This window comes from Phyllopteryx taeniolatus, chromosome 11 (genome assembly GCF_024500385.1).
Source record: "Phyllopteryx taeniolatus isolate TA_2022b chromosome 11, UOR_Ptae_1.2, whole genome shotgun sequence".
NCBI classification, from domain to species: domain Eukaryota; kingdom Metazoa; phylum Chordata; class Actinopteri; order Syngnathiformes; family Syngnathidae; genus Phyllopteryx; species Phyllopteryx taeniolatus.
In genome coordinates, this window is record NC_084512.1 from 27,650,439 (window position 1) to 27,666,188 (window position 15,750).

A 15,750-nucleotide genomic window follows, 5' to 3' on the forward strand; every position below is an offset into this window, starting at 1 on the left:
CTCGCGGGATACACGAAGGCGTTACATTGCATGTCTGGCATTCTGTGCTGTGATTGGTCCAGGCCCGAGGGAAAAAGCGGCAAATCGGCTGGTTTCCGGCCAATTACGTGAAGCTGCTCAGCCCCAGCACCAGCAAGACAACGCCCACCGAGCCCACACCCCCAAAACTGGTCCCTGCCAACACTGGTACGTACACACACACACTTTTCAACTCCTCACACAACTTGACAAAAAGATGCCTTTATCTGAGAAGACAATAAGTAATAGACAATATGGTTACTGATTTTGGATCTATTAAAAAATTATTTGAAAGTGTTAGTAAAGCTAACTAACACAAGTAAATGTACAAGGGGATGCAAAAGTAGGTGTAGCGTTGTAAGGATTATACCGAGTTCTTTATTATTTAACTTCTTTTTTAAATATTTCTTAACCTTGGTAAATAATTGAACCAACATAAGTGGCTAATCAAAATTACTCCTAGACAGAAAATGCTGAAAATTTTCAACAGAAAGAAGAATTATGCAATAAATTTCAACCCATTTCTGTGGAGCCTTTTCAGCATATTCTGTCTTCCATTATTGTTTGATTAGCCACTTCCGTTGTTTGTTTGTTACCTGCGGTGGTTATCTGAATATACATGTAAATAAAAGAAATTCATAATTAAGGTAACTAATGAAGAAATGGTATCAATCTCCCAACTGCATACCTACTTTTGCAGCACCCACTTGTATGTTGTGACGGCGCCAGATTGTAGGACTTGATCCAAGTAATGACTTGACTTACCTGATTCCTTGCCAGAGTCATTTGGAATTTGCTTGGCAACTTGAAAGTGAAGATTTTGGATTAGGGTTGCAACCATTATTCAATGCACTCAAATAATTTGATGATAAAAAAAACGGTCGAAGCAAAATCTCGACCACGAAGCTTTGCAGGGATCATTTTTACTGAAGTCACATTCCCATTCCGTGTAGAAATAAAACGATGGAGGCGAGCCAGGAGGAGCCATTTACAAGGAAGATAATGAAACACTTAGAGTCACAGATACTACAGGAGATATAGTGTTTAATAATGCAAAGTCAAATTTTCTCCGATTAATCAAATTGGTAGAATAGTCGATTCTAAAAATATTCGATAGCGGCGGCCCTACTTTGGATTTCCTTATTTTCTGCACGTGTGACTTACTCCCCCGCTGTGCCGTTGTGCAAAGCCGTGTGCCAGGTGATCGGCATGTACGACTACGTGGCGCAGAATGACGACGAGCTGGCCTTCCAGAAGGGTCAGGTGATCACCGTGCTCAACAAGGACGACTGCGATTGGTGGAAAGGCGAGCTGAACGGTCGCGAGGGTCTCTTCCCCAGCAATTATGTGAAACTCACCACCGACACGGACCCCAGCACGCAGTGTGAGTAAATACACACACAAAATATACTTAGTGACCCAAATGGCCTTGCAGTGTGCCGTCTAACGCGCACGCACACACAGACGCGCACACACACACACACACACACTCACGCACTCTCTCTCCCCCACACACACACCCCAGATTGTGGTGTGGAGACGCTGTCCCTCTCTCTTCACCTTGTGACCTCGTCTTCCTTTGGGCCTCTTTGATAACATCCCGTCAGTCAGTCACACACCACCTCTGGATGGTGTTTGTGTGTGTTCGTGTGCTTTTTGTGTGTGTCCGTGCATGTTTCTATTTGTTAGCATTAGGTGGTTTTTTTTTTCCCCCCCTCTTCCCGCATGTACCCCCCCTACACACACACACACACACACACACACACACACACACACACACGTTCCCAAGCCCATCCCCAGCATGATCCACCATAAATGAAGAGATTCTAGAGCAAACGCGCGGCCTTCGCATGCACATATGCATGATTTATTATTAACAAGTGCGTCTTTTTGACTAATACAAATACGCATTACAGAAATGAATCGTTATGAGTAGTCAAGTGATACTTATGGAAATAGAAATAATTGCCATCATAAAATCTTTATTAGCTGTTTTGACCAGGGTTGTGCAGTCTTGTGTGCTCAAGGATCACGTTTGATTTTTAAAACGGGTGGATGAGCCAAGTAATTTGTACATGGCGGTAAAAAAATGTGTTAACTAGCTTATCTTAAAATACCATGACAGTGGACCCCCGCTATTCACAGGGAATAGGGACGGAGCCTGACCGTGAATAATTGACGCTCCTTATAATTGCATTGAAAAAAATAATAATAATAATAAGTGGGGGCTGGGGTCAAAAAAATTTAATGCAAATAAGCACGCGTTTTCGCGGGTAGGTTCCTCTGGAAACAAAATCTTTAATTCGCTAATGCTGAAACGCAAATATGTGGCGGTCAACTGTATTTGAATCAAAAACATTTCATTTTTAATTTAGAATGAATAATTATAGATAATGAATCAGTTATCTAATGAAATAATACAAAATTGTTTTCAATCTATCTCAAATAGTTGATTTTAATAATAAAGAAAAATTCATTCTCATTTCTTAAATATGAGTGTTTACTAATAATATAACTTTTATGAATTAACCAGTTAGTTAATCCAATTAATAAAAATGTTTGATTGTTTGAATATGTACGTAAAATATTTAAAATTATTAATTTTAATAATTCTCATTTTTAAAATTTGGTCATTTATAAATAATTGATTCATAGTTAATGACCCAATTATTAAAAATAAATACAACATTGTATCAAAAAAATGTAAATGTATGTACAGTATGTAAAACGGTTTATTGTAAAAGTAGAACAATAATCCATTCTCATTTTTTAATTATTCACAATTAAATTATAATTCACCAATTATTCAATAAAATAAACATTGAAACGTTATCTGTACGATTGCTTTTCTACTATTTTTAATTATATTTTATCTATTGAGTTATCAATTTTAGGAGGAAAAAAATGTTCGAAGTGAATGCAACAAATATTACAGTACTCTTGATAATGCAAATGCTCGGCGGGGGCCGCACTCTAGATATTTTACTTCCACGCCGTCTCGCTGCATGCTCCACTCACCTAGCATTCAGTTTGTTGTTGTTGTTGTTATTTTTGTTTTAGTTGTTTTTGTTGATGTTGTTGTTGTCGTCCTCTCTCTAGGATCATATCATTACCCAGAATCCCTCTCTCCTCAAAGCCCTCAAAGAGACCCACTAGGCCACGCCCACTAGGCCACGCAAGCAATGGGACAGCAGCGAGCGGTCACATGACCCGGAAATGGCGACTCTCCTCCACCGATAGAAGCCACACAGATTGAGCGCGACAGACAGTAACGTTAAGCGTCTGCCTGTCCGTGTGTGCGCGGCTCCGCTCGCCCCTCGCCTCGCCGCCATCTTGTGTAAAGCGAGAGGAGAGGCGAGGCTCGGAGGAGAGAGGACATGAGGATGATTGGACTCGTTGACATGTTTGACTGTGACTGTATTTACACGCACACGCACGCACGCACACGCCTCCGTCCTCGCGCGGCGGTCAAGTGGATAGTGGGTCGTTTTGTGGCTTTACGGGAGATTGTGTCATTTTAGAACCACCTCAGCTCGTCCCAATCAAGGAGTTTTAGAGACACACTGAGAAGAAAAAAATGCTAGGAGAATAAAGCTGTATTTTTTTTTAGCTTTTTATTTCTGAAAAAAGAAATCTGAATTTTTTTGGAACGGTCGCGAGGATCTCTTCCCTCCGAAATCAGATTTTTAATTTTTTTTTTCAGGGGGGAAAAAATTGGGGGGAATTTTCTTCCGAGAAGAATTTTTTTTGACGCATTTTTTTATTGGAATTTTTTTTGTTTTGTAAAAACATCATTTGGGTATAGCATGTTTTTCCATTTAAAAAAAAAAAAAAAAGAAAAAACAAATTTCAGGGGAAAAAAACTTTTTGGCGGCCTTTTTGTCAGGTTATACTAAAATTTACTTGTTGAAATGACGCTTCTTGGGGAAAAAAAACAACTTTTGTTTTGTTTGGAAACAATATGAGCGTGTATATATATATAAGTTGTTGTTCATAATATGACTTTTTTTCCCCAAAGATTATTAAGATTTTTTTTCTGGAAAAAAAATATACATTAATCCTTGTAACAATCAAACTTTTTATATTGAATAAATTTGACTTAATGCTCATCATACAATACAAGGAATTTAAAATAAATGCATCTTTTTCAATCTCAAAAATAGGCCTTTATTCTTATGAAAATTACAACTTATTATGAAATGTTCTCTAAATGTACATTTATTTTTTTTTATATGACTTAACTCTAATGATATTTCCATTTTTCAGGAAAAAAAAGTTCTTTTTTTCCCGAAAAAGATTATGTCCAAGAAAAAAAATTGTTCTTGAAAACTATTCCTTTTTTTTCTCGTAAAATTGCGCTTTGGGGAATAAGACCATTCTCATAATAATACGACTTTTTCCTCGAGTTTATTCTCAGTCATTTGACTCTTTTCAGTGTGACCGCAACCCTCCTTTGTACATCCCCGCTTTGCTATTTGATTTTATTGTTTTACTTCCACCCTCAGCAGCTTCCTTCACCTGTCAGTGGCGCCCACCCCCACCCCTTGACTAACCCGTGCCCTCCCCACAACTTCACAGAAAGACCCACTATCTGCTGGAGGACGCGTTCCAATGCGGAACGTAACAGCCAAAGACTACTCCGGCCTCCTCCTCTTCTCGTTGCGTTTCCTCTCAAGAGGAGCCGAAGGAGGGGAGGTTAGGAGGCAGGGGGCTGCACACGCACACACGCACACAACAAGGTACAGAGTTTGGGGGTTTTAAGGACATACACATACCGCATTGTTTTTACCCAAGGTTGTTTTTAACATTTTAACCATGTATTGACTTCATGTTCTGTCCTTTTTGTTTACATCTTTATCACAGGCTCGTCTGTTGCTATGACGATCACACAGTTGACGGTTCGACGCGCACACGCGCGGGGTACAAGCGAATCATTCCATCCGAGATGTTCTGACTTCTTATTGTGTCAAGTTAATCTGTTAAAAACATATATCCAAAAAAAAAAATAAAAAAATGGCTTGTGTGCTGTACAGCAGCATTTCCCAACCTTTATTGAACAAAAGCAAATATTTAAAAAAATACATTTAGTAAATGAATCAGACTGAAGCTCTAAAGATCAAAACATTTATTTTGCATGTTGTGTGTGAGGCTTCGTATTAGACACACGCGGGCAGCACACACAAACGGTAGCTTTTAGCTCAGAAGCACAAAATGGCCGCCAACCTTCTCGCACGACACAACCTTTCATTCGAATTTGCTTAGCTTCGCTGAGCCGCATAGATTTGAGTCTGGATTTTACAAACTGGAAGTGCATTTGAGCCGCCTGCTTTTAATCACCCTGCGCAATTGAATCAAACAAAATGTCATTTTACCGAAACATTTTAAGCTCAAGATCCACATTAGGTTCAATTTGCATCCTTTGTGGGACGCAAATATAGACAAATTCATCCAGTATCACCACAACATGGACATGTACTTTACATACACTAACAAACATGAATGATGAATTGACTCAAACTTTGACAAACTGTGACATAAGTATATAAAACATTTGGATTAACATGGCAACAACACCGCCAACTCCCCCCTGTTTTTGTTCCCATAGCAACAGATTAGTTCATAGTATTTGCCACATTTTTGTTTGTTGTTGTTGTTTATCCAGATGACAGTATTGTGATTTTCAATGTTTACCCTCACAAATGCAATGAACTGCTTTATTACATTTTTTTTTTTTTTTTTTTTTTTAATATAAATATCCAAGAAGCAATATAGTTATTAACCTGCTCGCATCCCACGTGGGCTCGCTCCTCTCTGATTGGTGGCTTAAGGTGAAGCGTTATCTCACTCAGCAGCCATTTTATTTGATGTCTTTTACTCTTCTTGCTGGTTGACCTTTGATGAACTAATGAGCCAACTAGTGGAGGAACGGCCAAAACTCAGTGCACCAGGGAAAATAAGGCGCGAGTGAGCTTTTTGTTTGCGAGAATGATGGCGGTGTACAAGATGAATGTAAGCGCGGCGCTAATTCCTCCTGCTTTGTGCGAGGCGGTGAATCTGACTGCATCCTGGTGATTAAATGCTCTGAGACACACTCATGTGCCCCTTACTCTTACACACACGCACATTATTAGTCCAATATAATACATCCTATTTTTCAAAGATTGAAAAAAGAGACATTCATGTACTTTGCTGTAAACACACACGCACACACAATTTCTATCTGCAACAAAAAGCAAAAATCTTTTTTTCTTTGTTTAAATTACATTTTGATATCTTAATACCGAAGCTTTATTCTCCAAAAGACGACATTTTATGTTCTTTTACAACTTTTAATATATTTTAGATTTCACTGTGAAAAGTGAATTAATTTACTCTTTTTAATTTCCTAACTATTGGAACCTTTTTCTTCTGTTAAAAATACTTATTTAATCTCGCAGTAAGACATTTTTCCCCCGCAAAACATTTTTTCTGGATTTGTTGTTCTTGTAGAACCACAACCATTACTTTTTAGATTTTAAATAATGTCATTATTGTATTATTTTATTTATACCCAAACAACTACGCTTTGAGAAAAAATAATTGGATAAAAGTGAATATTTCTTTGAAAAAGTGTACATTTTGGTTAAAGTTTGAATGAAGCGCCTGTTCTGAGGGCAGGTATGTATCCCACTATTGTTATTCTTTTGATGATTTGACATGGTGGATGTTGCCTGATGTGTGCGTGCGTGTGTGTGTGTGTGTGTGTCCTGTTGTGTTTTTTAGGGTGCGCCGACCTGCACCTGCTGGACATGCTGAGTCCCATGGAGAGAAAACGTCAGGGCTACATCCACGAACTCATTCTCACCGAGGAGAACTACGTCAACGACCTGCAGCTCGTCACTGAGGTGAAAAACACATTTTTTTTTTTTATGCAACATTGTGATGTGGTCTCAATGGAAAGGACATAATGACTGTGGTAAAAGAATAGCTTTTAAACAGACATGCATTCTATTGATGGCCAGCAGGAGGCATCAGAGCTGTTTTGCCCCCTTGGGCCACAACCTAAGAAGAAGTTTTCTCACCCTTTAAACAATGCATGTTTTAGCACAACATGTGTAGCAACTCATATTGTACACAGACAATATAGCAATACTCACAGGAATATACTTTATCCTTTGTGAAAAACAACGAATAATACTGCAGATTACTGAGCAGTGGCGGCACGGTGGACGACTGGTTAGCACATCTGCCTCACAGTTCTGAGGACCGGGATGTGGACTATGGATCATTTCAGTATCACTCTAAAATATTGTGTGTGTGTGTGTGTAGATCTTCCACAAGCCTCTGCTGGAGTGCGAGCTGCTGAGCGAGAAGGAGGTGGCCATGATCTTTGTCAACTGGAAGGAGCTCATCATGTGCAACATCAAGCTGCTCAAGTGAGTCGCGCGCACATCATCATCGTCGTCGTCATCATCATCACGTCTACTGTATGTCAAAGATATAGTCGTACTTTAAAAAAAAAAAAATACGGTCATAAAAATAACTACGATGGGCTCGTCTTCAGAGCGCTGAGGGTGAGGAAGAAAATGTCCGGCGACCGCATGCCCGTCAAGATGATCGGCGACATCCTGACCAATCAGCTGCCGCACATGCAGCCGTACATCAGGTGACCGCGCGCGCGCGCACGCACGCACAGACGTTGCCAGACACAGGTCACATGACATATTTTCTTCCTGCAGGTTCTGCTCGTGTCAGCTGAACGGGGCCACGCTGATTCAGCAGAAAACGGACGACAACCCCGAAATTAAAGATTTCCTCAAGGTTATTGATACTTTTTGTAGATAAAAGTATTCAGCCACCCTTCTGAAGGGATTCATTCATTCATTCATCAATCAGAGGTTGAACAAGTTCATTCTAATCTTAATTGTTCATTTGAGACAAGTGTGGACTTGCAACTTTTGCCTTCCCATTGTAACGCAGTAACATCCTCAAATGGGCGTGTTTGGATGAGTCTGGTGTGGGAGAAGCCCAAAATGCCCGCAGACAACAAAAAAAAATGTACTCCTAAATTCCGTTTTTCTACATGAATATGTTCTATACTGAAAAAAAAAATCTGTCTTTTCTTGGGGGGGAAAAATGCCATTTTTCCTAAAATAAAAATAAAACTTTCCTCTCGAAAAATAATAATATAATATAAGTAAAATTGTAATTATATATTATTACACCATGTATTATACTGTTATATAATATAATAATATAATTAACAAAATAAAAAATCCCTTTTCATATACAAATGACTATGGCCTATGACCTTTTTCCATGGTTATTCTAAAAAATATATATATATTTTTTAAATGTATCTTTCCACTGGATATTATGTTGTTTTTCTTTCTAAAAAAAAAAAAAAATCCGACTTCATTCTGGAAAAAAAAAAAAGTTATGTTCAAGAATGCAAGTAAATAACTATAATTTGACTTCTTAATCAAGCAATACTAATGGACTTTTAATATTTTTTTCTTTTTTTTTGTTTGTAAACCTGTAGAGTTGGAAATGATTTGACCAAGAATTCTTATTGATTTTCCAACATGAGGATGATCCAAGCATGTTTGTTTTTGTGTGTCCATCAGAGGTTGGCCATGGACCCTCGCTGTAAGGGGATGCCGCTCTCCAGCTTCCTGCTCAAGCCCATGCAAAGAGTCACTCGCTACCCGCTCATCATCAAGAACGTACGTTTCGTTCGCACGCACACACACACACACACACACACCGGTATCGCTACAGTCTTCTCCTTGTGGAAAACAGATCTTGGAAAACACTCCCGAGTCGCATCCCGACCACAATCACCTGAAAGCCGCGCTGGAAAAGGCAGAGGAGTTGTGCTCGCAGGTGATTTCTGATTTGGATTTTTCTCTTCACTTTTGAAAGGCAAGCAAGTCCGTTTCTTGAGTGGCAGGCAAAACACAACAAAAATAAATACAACTTGAAAATATATGACCTGAAAAAATGCAACATAATTCTTGAAAGTAATAGGACTTTTTTTCTCAAACTAAATGATGTTATCTTCCTTTAAAAAAAAGAAATAATGCAACTATATTCTAAAACTGTATTTGTGATCAAATTTCACTTTATTCTTAAATAATCATGATTATTTATAAAAACTTGACTTTTAGAAACACGTGAGACTTCTGGTTTTTCTAAAAAAGTAAGACTTTTTGGAAAGAAAATCTGACTATTCTTGAGAAATACAACTTTATTTGTTATCAAATATGACTTTATTTTTAGGACATAAAAAACACTTTATAATAGGAAAAAATGCAACTTTATTCTTGAAACATTTGTTTATTTTTCTGGAAAAATGTGAATCTGAAAATTTTGTACATTTCTTTAATTTGTGATCGAATCTGACTTTATTATTGAAGAAATATGACTTTGAAAAAACACTTTTTAGAAATAAATGCTACTTTATTCTTGAAAGAAAATCAGACTTTTTTAATGATATTTTTTTTTTTGTGTGTGTAGGTAAACGAGGGTGTGAGGGAGAAGGAGAACTCTGATCGTCTGGAGTGGATCCAAGCTCACGTTCAGTGTGAAGGCCTTTCGGAGGTACTCGACATTTTTGTTCAGTATCATCAATCGGAAAAAAAAAAAATAATAATAAAAAAAACTACAATGTCCAGAAAAGCATAATGCCTCTAAAAATTAAGAAATGCTGTAAAGTGCTGGAAATGCACAGGTAAATAACATCCAAAAATAAAAGAATACTATCTGTTAATGTGATCAAATTAAATCGTATTTTGTCAAATGTAAAAATGCTAAGGATATAGAGCCGCGTGAATCCATGCTTAGCGGTCGCTAAGTGTTGTGCCCGATGTTGCAGCAACTGGTGTTCAACTCGGTCACCAACTGTTTGGGGCCGCGCAAGTTCCTCCACAGCGGAAAACTGTTCAAAGCCAAAAGCAGCAAGGAGCTCTACGGCTTCCTCTTCAACGACTTTCTGCTGCTGACGCAGGTGACCCTAACCCCTGTCACCATGGTGACATGAATATATATATATATATATATGTGTGTGATTTATCTCCTGTCCGCACCGCAGGTGACCAAACCTCTGGGCTCGTCCGGATCCGACAAAGTCTTCTCATCCAAAACGCACCTGCAGTATCGCATGTACAAGACGGTGAGAATACGCCTGTATTTTTTGTTTTGTTTTGCTGTTTGTTTTTTTGTTTGTACAAACAACAACTTTTTTTTTATACGTCTTCCCGCTTACAAATGTACCATTGTTTTTCCTGGGGAAAAAAATGTGGTTTTATTCCGAAATAAAATCTAAAACACATTTTAGCACTAAACTATTTCTCCTCATGAGTTCTACTCTTGGTTGTATTGGAATATTCCTCTAAATTCCTTCGATACCACGTCCCCTTATTAAAGTACCACATTATTTGCCTTTTTACCTGAAAAACATAACATCTGAAAAGAAACCAAGAACAATTGTGACTTTATTTTTAGTCTGACTGTATAAAAAAAAAAAAAAAAAAAATCCAAGAATAAAATGACTTTTAATTTTAGGGGAAAAAATATTATTTTGTTTTAAGAAATGATATTTTTGGGGGGATGGCGGGGGGGTGAAAAATTGTGACTGTTCTCGAAAAATAAAAAACAATTTTTCTTAAATATTGTTTTCTTGTCAAAGAAATCTGACTTTTTTTGTTTTCCTTTAAAAAAAAAAAAAAAAATCCCATAGTTTACAATGAGGGCAGTCAATTCGGAGCTAATTTGACTCAAAAATCTGCAGTGTGCGTTTCCATGGTAATGTCCAACCAGGTTTCATCTGGATCAGATCCAGTTTGTATATTTGTCACCCGCGTAAACCTAACGTTTACAATCCCATGTCACATATGTAAACATGACCATACTGTATATAATAAATGCATTGAGCATGAGTACAAAAAGAGTTTGTAATAATGAGGTCAGTGTGCGTGTGCGTGTCGTCCTGCAGCCCATCTTCCTCAACGAAGTTCTGGTGAAACTCCCGACGGACCCGTCGGGAGACGAGCCCCTCTTCCACATCTCTCACATCGACAGAGTTTACACCCTCAGGGCCGAGAGCATCAATGAGCGGTCAACAAAACAAACAAAAATGCTTTTATTCGTCAACAACATAAGTGTGCGTGTACACGCCTCACTTGTGTGTGTGTGTGTACGTGCAGGACGGCGTGGGTCCAGAAGATCAAGGCCGCTTCCGAACTCTTCATCGAAACGGAGAAGAAGAAGAGAGAAAAAGCATATCTGGGTATTGCTTTGATGATGATGATGATGATGAGTTGCATGTACTTGATGTTGATTTTGTGTGGCGTGGGCCCGCAGTGCGTTCCCAGAGGGCGACGGGCATCGGAAGGCTGATGGTCAACATCGTGGAGGGAATCGAACTCAAACCGTGTCGCTCGCACGGTGGGTAACAAAAACAAACCCCCCAAAATGAGTTGCGTGTGTGGCGTTCAGGGCCAAATTTGTGTTTGTGTGGCAGGGAAAAGCAATCCTTACTGTGAGGTCACCATGGGCTCTCAGTGCCATATCACCAAAACTCTGCAGGTAGGACGTCATCGGATTTATTACCTCCACCAAGGCAATTCTTACTTTCCAGTCATGTTTTGAGGAATTTGAGTGTGCCCATGAACATATTTAATTGACGTTTGTTTCATTTGTTTTAATCTCAAGATGATAGTTATTTGGTTTTTTAGTCAACAAAATTACTAAGTGTTTTTATTTTATTTTTATGGTACACATTAATGCTAAACAAAACGTTATCTGCCTATCAAATCTTATATGTTATGCTTTGTCAGAATCTAGGACGTCAAAATAGATTGAATCCATATCAGATCCGGATTTGGGATTTTGGCAACAATGTAAACGTATCATAACACAAATGCATAAAATTACATTTCACGTCTGGAGACGGATCTCCAAGCCGTGACGTCAAAACGAGTTGAATTCGGATCTGGATTACGCATTTGGTAGCAATGTAAATGCAACAAGTAAAATGCCAGATCACGTGTGGGCAGTTGCATTTCTGTCACAGCTCATCAGATCAGATTAGAATCGGGTTCGGGCGAGAGTTAGACGTCACGCTTCGCTCTTTGAGCCTCGGCGGAGGTCGGCTTTCATTGTTTATTTGCGCAACTCGCAGGACACGCTGAATCCCAAGTGGAACTCCAACTGCCAGTTTTTCATCAAGGACCTGGAGCAGGACGTCCTGTGCGTCACCGTGTTTGAACGGGACCAGTTCTCGCCGGACGGTCAGTGTTCAACATATTTCCTATTTGTCGTCGGTACAGTACAGCGAACCTCCGATGTATTGCGCTTCATCGTTCGCAGGCCGGATACATCGCAGCTCTTTGAGCAAACGTCTGTGTCGCTGTATAGGGCACAGGCAAGTAGGTGTGTGTCGTTTGAAGGTTTCGAATGACCGTAACGTCGATGCTCATTTCCGTTAGCAGATCTATGGCATTTCACATGACATTAGCATTCAGCTAGCGGACTTCTCGAGATGAAATTATTTGGTTTGGTTGAACATTTTGCTGTTTAAATATACAATGTTTAATTGTCTTTTGTTGTATGTGTCGGTTTTACTAAACCTCAAGTGGGAGTGACAAATAATCAGGATATCAAAAGTCTGCACACCCCTGTTCAAATGCAGGTTTGGTGATATTAAAAAAAAGATAAACCATTTAAAAACTTTGTGCATGACTATCGTGACCAATGGCAATAAAATAATAAAAAATCTTTTTGAGACAGGAAGTAAAAAAACACGGTTGCACAAGTGTGCACACCCTTATAACTGGGGATGTGACTGTGTTCAGAAGTAAACTCATGCTAAACGGGAGTCGGCCCACAACTTCCATCGTTTAAGTGCCTCGCTTTAAAGTTCAGATGTTCTAGTAGGCTTTTGCTGACGTTTTTGTCGTCACACCTTACAGCACAAGCCCATGGTCTGCAGGGAGCTTCCAGGGTTTGGAACGTAACCCCTGCCATAAACCGGGCTTCACTGTCATGAACTAAAAGTCTCCTCTCCTGTTATTCGCCCCTTCAGACTTCCTCGGCAGGACGGAGATCCGATTGGCCGAGATCAAGAAGGACCAAGGCTCCAAGGGACCAATCACCAAGCGCTTGCTGCTCCACGAAGTTCCCACCGGCGAGATCGTGGTCAGGCTGGACCTCCAGCTCTTCGAGGAGCCCTGAAAGCGCTCCGGGATCGTTATCAGGACGCAACTGTCTTGGAGACTGAAAAGAAACCCAGACGGCTACTTTATTCTTATTCTTGTTATTTATTTACTGAGCAGTAGAAGAAGTTGAATCGTCAGCTGGTAAGTTGGACCACGAGGCAGCTCGCTTGCAAATCTTCACGTGGACCAAGAAGAATTCATTTTGACAGGCAGAACTCAAGCAAAAGCCGCAATGCAAACAACAGGGGGCGACGCAACAACAAAGGTTTTTTTGTTTTGGTCTGGTTTCAGAGGAAAAGCTGTTCTCCAAAAGTGTTAGCTTGTTGCTCACTGCTAATCCAAGGTGACATCCGACTTAACTGTTTGCTCATTCAGACGCGCACTCCAGTGACAATCCCTCACCTGTGTGTGTGTGTCTGTCACCCTCATGACGTTTTCATTACGTGTACACGTTTAATGGCAGAAGCTAACAGTGCTAATTAGTTAAGGGGCAACAGTAGGCGAGTGTTGAGGGTAATCGATTTAGTTTTGTTTTTTTTGTACCTATAAAAATTATTACTTTTGTTCTTTTTTTTACCTCTAAGGATATAGTTTTTACATTTGTGGACAGTAAAAACATTTGTATTTTGACTTATGAGGTTAGTTAATTTAAATTTTGTTTTCATTTTTCCACATTTTTTACCATGAGGATAATTAATTTACTTTTTTTCTTTTTGTCATTTTTTTAACTCAAGGATAGTTATAGTATTTTTTTTTTTTTTACCTGCCAAGATAATTTCCTTTTTTTTTTACCTATGAGGATAATTCATGTCGATAATTAAGTTTTGCTTCTCTATTTTTTACCCATACGGATAATTAATTTACTTCTTTAACCTGACGACAATTTCCTATTTTTCTTTTTTTAAACCCATAAATATAATTTATTTTACCGATAATTTTTTTTAACCCATGACTATAGCGTTATAATGACGATTGTTTTCATTCATATTTTTAAACCCACGAGGATAATTGAATTTTCTTTCCATATTATTTGCCTACAAGGATAATTCTTTTTTTCTCTTTTTTTCACCCATAAGAAGAGTGACAGTAATGAATTTACCTGTTCTCATTTTTGTCAATTTTTCAACCCATGAAGAAAATTGAATTGTGCTTCCATTTTTTTTTTTTTTCACCCATAGGGACAATTCCCTTTTTTTTTACCTATGAGGATCATTACATAACTTTACCAGTATGTATTTATTTTTAACCAATGAAGATAAAACGTAAGGATAAGGAGCAGGGCAAGTCAACAAAGAATAATAATTTTGCAAATTATGGCACATAGTCGCTGTATTTTCTTTTGTTTTCAGGCGTGCGAGGGTGCGTGTTGTTTCATTTGCGACTTCACCCCTGCACGCACACACGGGCTGCAGTCATTTTCAAATGTTGTGTACTGTCCCACGTTTCCCCCACACTGTAAACAATCGACGATTACCTTAGCGACCAGCCACTGTCCAACCAGACGGCAGCGCGCCAGTTGTGTGTCTTGACAATGAGAAAAAAAATGTCTTAAGCGTGTATTTTCCTCCAGGGACCCCCTGGAAACTCCTCCCACTGTAGTCAAAGTCAGCTAATGAACCCGTTCTTACTGTCCGCCTTCCTTCCAGGCTGCTGTATAATAACTACTGAGACAAAGCGAGAGTTAATATATGACCGTATGGACGATAGAAGACGGACGTCGCTCTAGATGAAGATGTACGTACCTTGTTGTCTTTTCAGTGTTAATAAAGTTCCAAATAAACTTCAGTTGGACCAACACGCAGGCTGTTTGCGTTGTATTTCAAGCCACATGCTCACACTGTTGGCATAAAATGAATTCATTTATTTTGGTTTTGTTTTACCCATGTAATGTAATTAACTTACTTTTGTTTCAGTTTAATTTTTTTTTACCAGGGTAAATTAACTTGCTTTTTTTCGATTTATTATGAGGACAATTAACTTACTTTCATTTCATTTACACCCCCTTTTTTTATTTATGGGGTTAATTAAACTTTTTTTTCCCCTCATGAGTATAATTAATTTACTGTTGTTTCATTTTTCCATTCTTTTTTTCTTTTTACTTTGCAGATGAAATAACCTCTCTTGAGGATAATTTTTGTTTTCATTAAAAACATTTTACCCATAACGAGAATTACATTTTTTCCACTTTTATCTATGAGGGCATTTTTTATTTTACCAAAGAAGATGTATATATTTTTCATTTTTACCCATGATGATTATTTTAGTTTATTTATTTTCCTATGACAACATTTTTCTAGTTTTGCCTTTAGTTCGTCACTTTTTAGGTTCAGGGATTAGTTTATTTTTTAAATATAAAGTGAATAAAGAAAAGAGAATTGCTGTTAGTAAATACCTGGAGTCACTCTGTTTAAAAACCAAAGACCAAGTCCGAAACCTTGGTGTTCTGATAGATTCCGACCTGACTTTAGACAGTCCTATCAAATTAACGACTAAAACCGCCTTCTACCATCTGAAGAACATATCCAGAGTGAAG

General features: G+C 38.5%; 1 protein-coding gene across 6 annotated transcripts in view; it reads left to right on the plus strand.

Moving 5' to 3' along the window:
• itsn1 (intersectin 1 (SH3 domain protein)) overlaps nucleotides 1-15,014 on the plus strand; it is a 39,116-nt gene extending 24,102 nt beyond the window's left edge. For 5 of the 6 annotated variants that reach the window (XM_061789349.1, XM_061789347.1, XM_061789352.1 and 2 more), the window contains 17 exons: nucleotides 63-186; nucleotides 1,208-1,402; nucleotides 6,781-6,902; nucleotides 7,327-7,433; nucleotides 7,562-7,663; nucleotides 7,737-7,818; nucleotides 8,625-8,723; nucleotides 8,800-8,883; nucleotides 9,517-9,600; nucleotides 9,875-10,006; nucleotides 10,091-10,171; nucleotides 10,994-11,115; nucleotides 11,205-11,287; nucleotides 11,362-11,445; nucleotides 11,522-11,586; nucleotides 12,182-12,290; nucleotides 13,085-15,014. In XM_061789349.1, coding sequence (XP_061645333.1) covers nucleotides 63-186; nucleotides 1,208-1,402; nucleotides 6,781-6,902; nucleotides 7,327-7,433; nucleotides 7,562-7,663; nucleotides 7,737-7,818; nucleotides 8,625-8,723; nucleotides 8,800-8,883; nucleotides 9,517-9,600; nucleotides 9,875-10,006; nucleotides 10,091-10,171; nucleotides 10,994-11,115; nucleotides 11,205-11,287; nucleotides 11,362-11,445; nucleotides 11,522-11,586; nucleotides 12,182-12,290; nucleotides 13,085-13,233 — 1,824 coding nt within the window. In that variant the 3' untranslated portion in view covers nucleotides 13,234-15,014. Of the gene's footprint in view, nucleotides 1-62; nucleotides 187-1,207; nucleotides 1,403-3,117; nucleotides 6,110-6,780; nucleotides 6,903-7,326; nucleotides 7,434-7,561; nucleotides 7,664-7,736; nucleotides 7,819-8,624; nucleotides 8,724-8,799; nucleotides 8,884-9,516; nucleotides 9,601-9,874; nucleotides 10,007-10,090; nucleotides 10,172-10,993; nucleotides 11,116-11,204; nucleotides 11,288-11,361; nucleotides 11,446-11,521; nucleotides 11,587-12,181; nucleotides 12,291-13,084 lie in introns of those variants that run through there. The other variant, XM_061789351.1, reaches the window with a different exon arrangement.
• The last annotated feature ends 736 nt before the right edge of the window (nucleotides 15,015-15,750 follow it).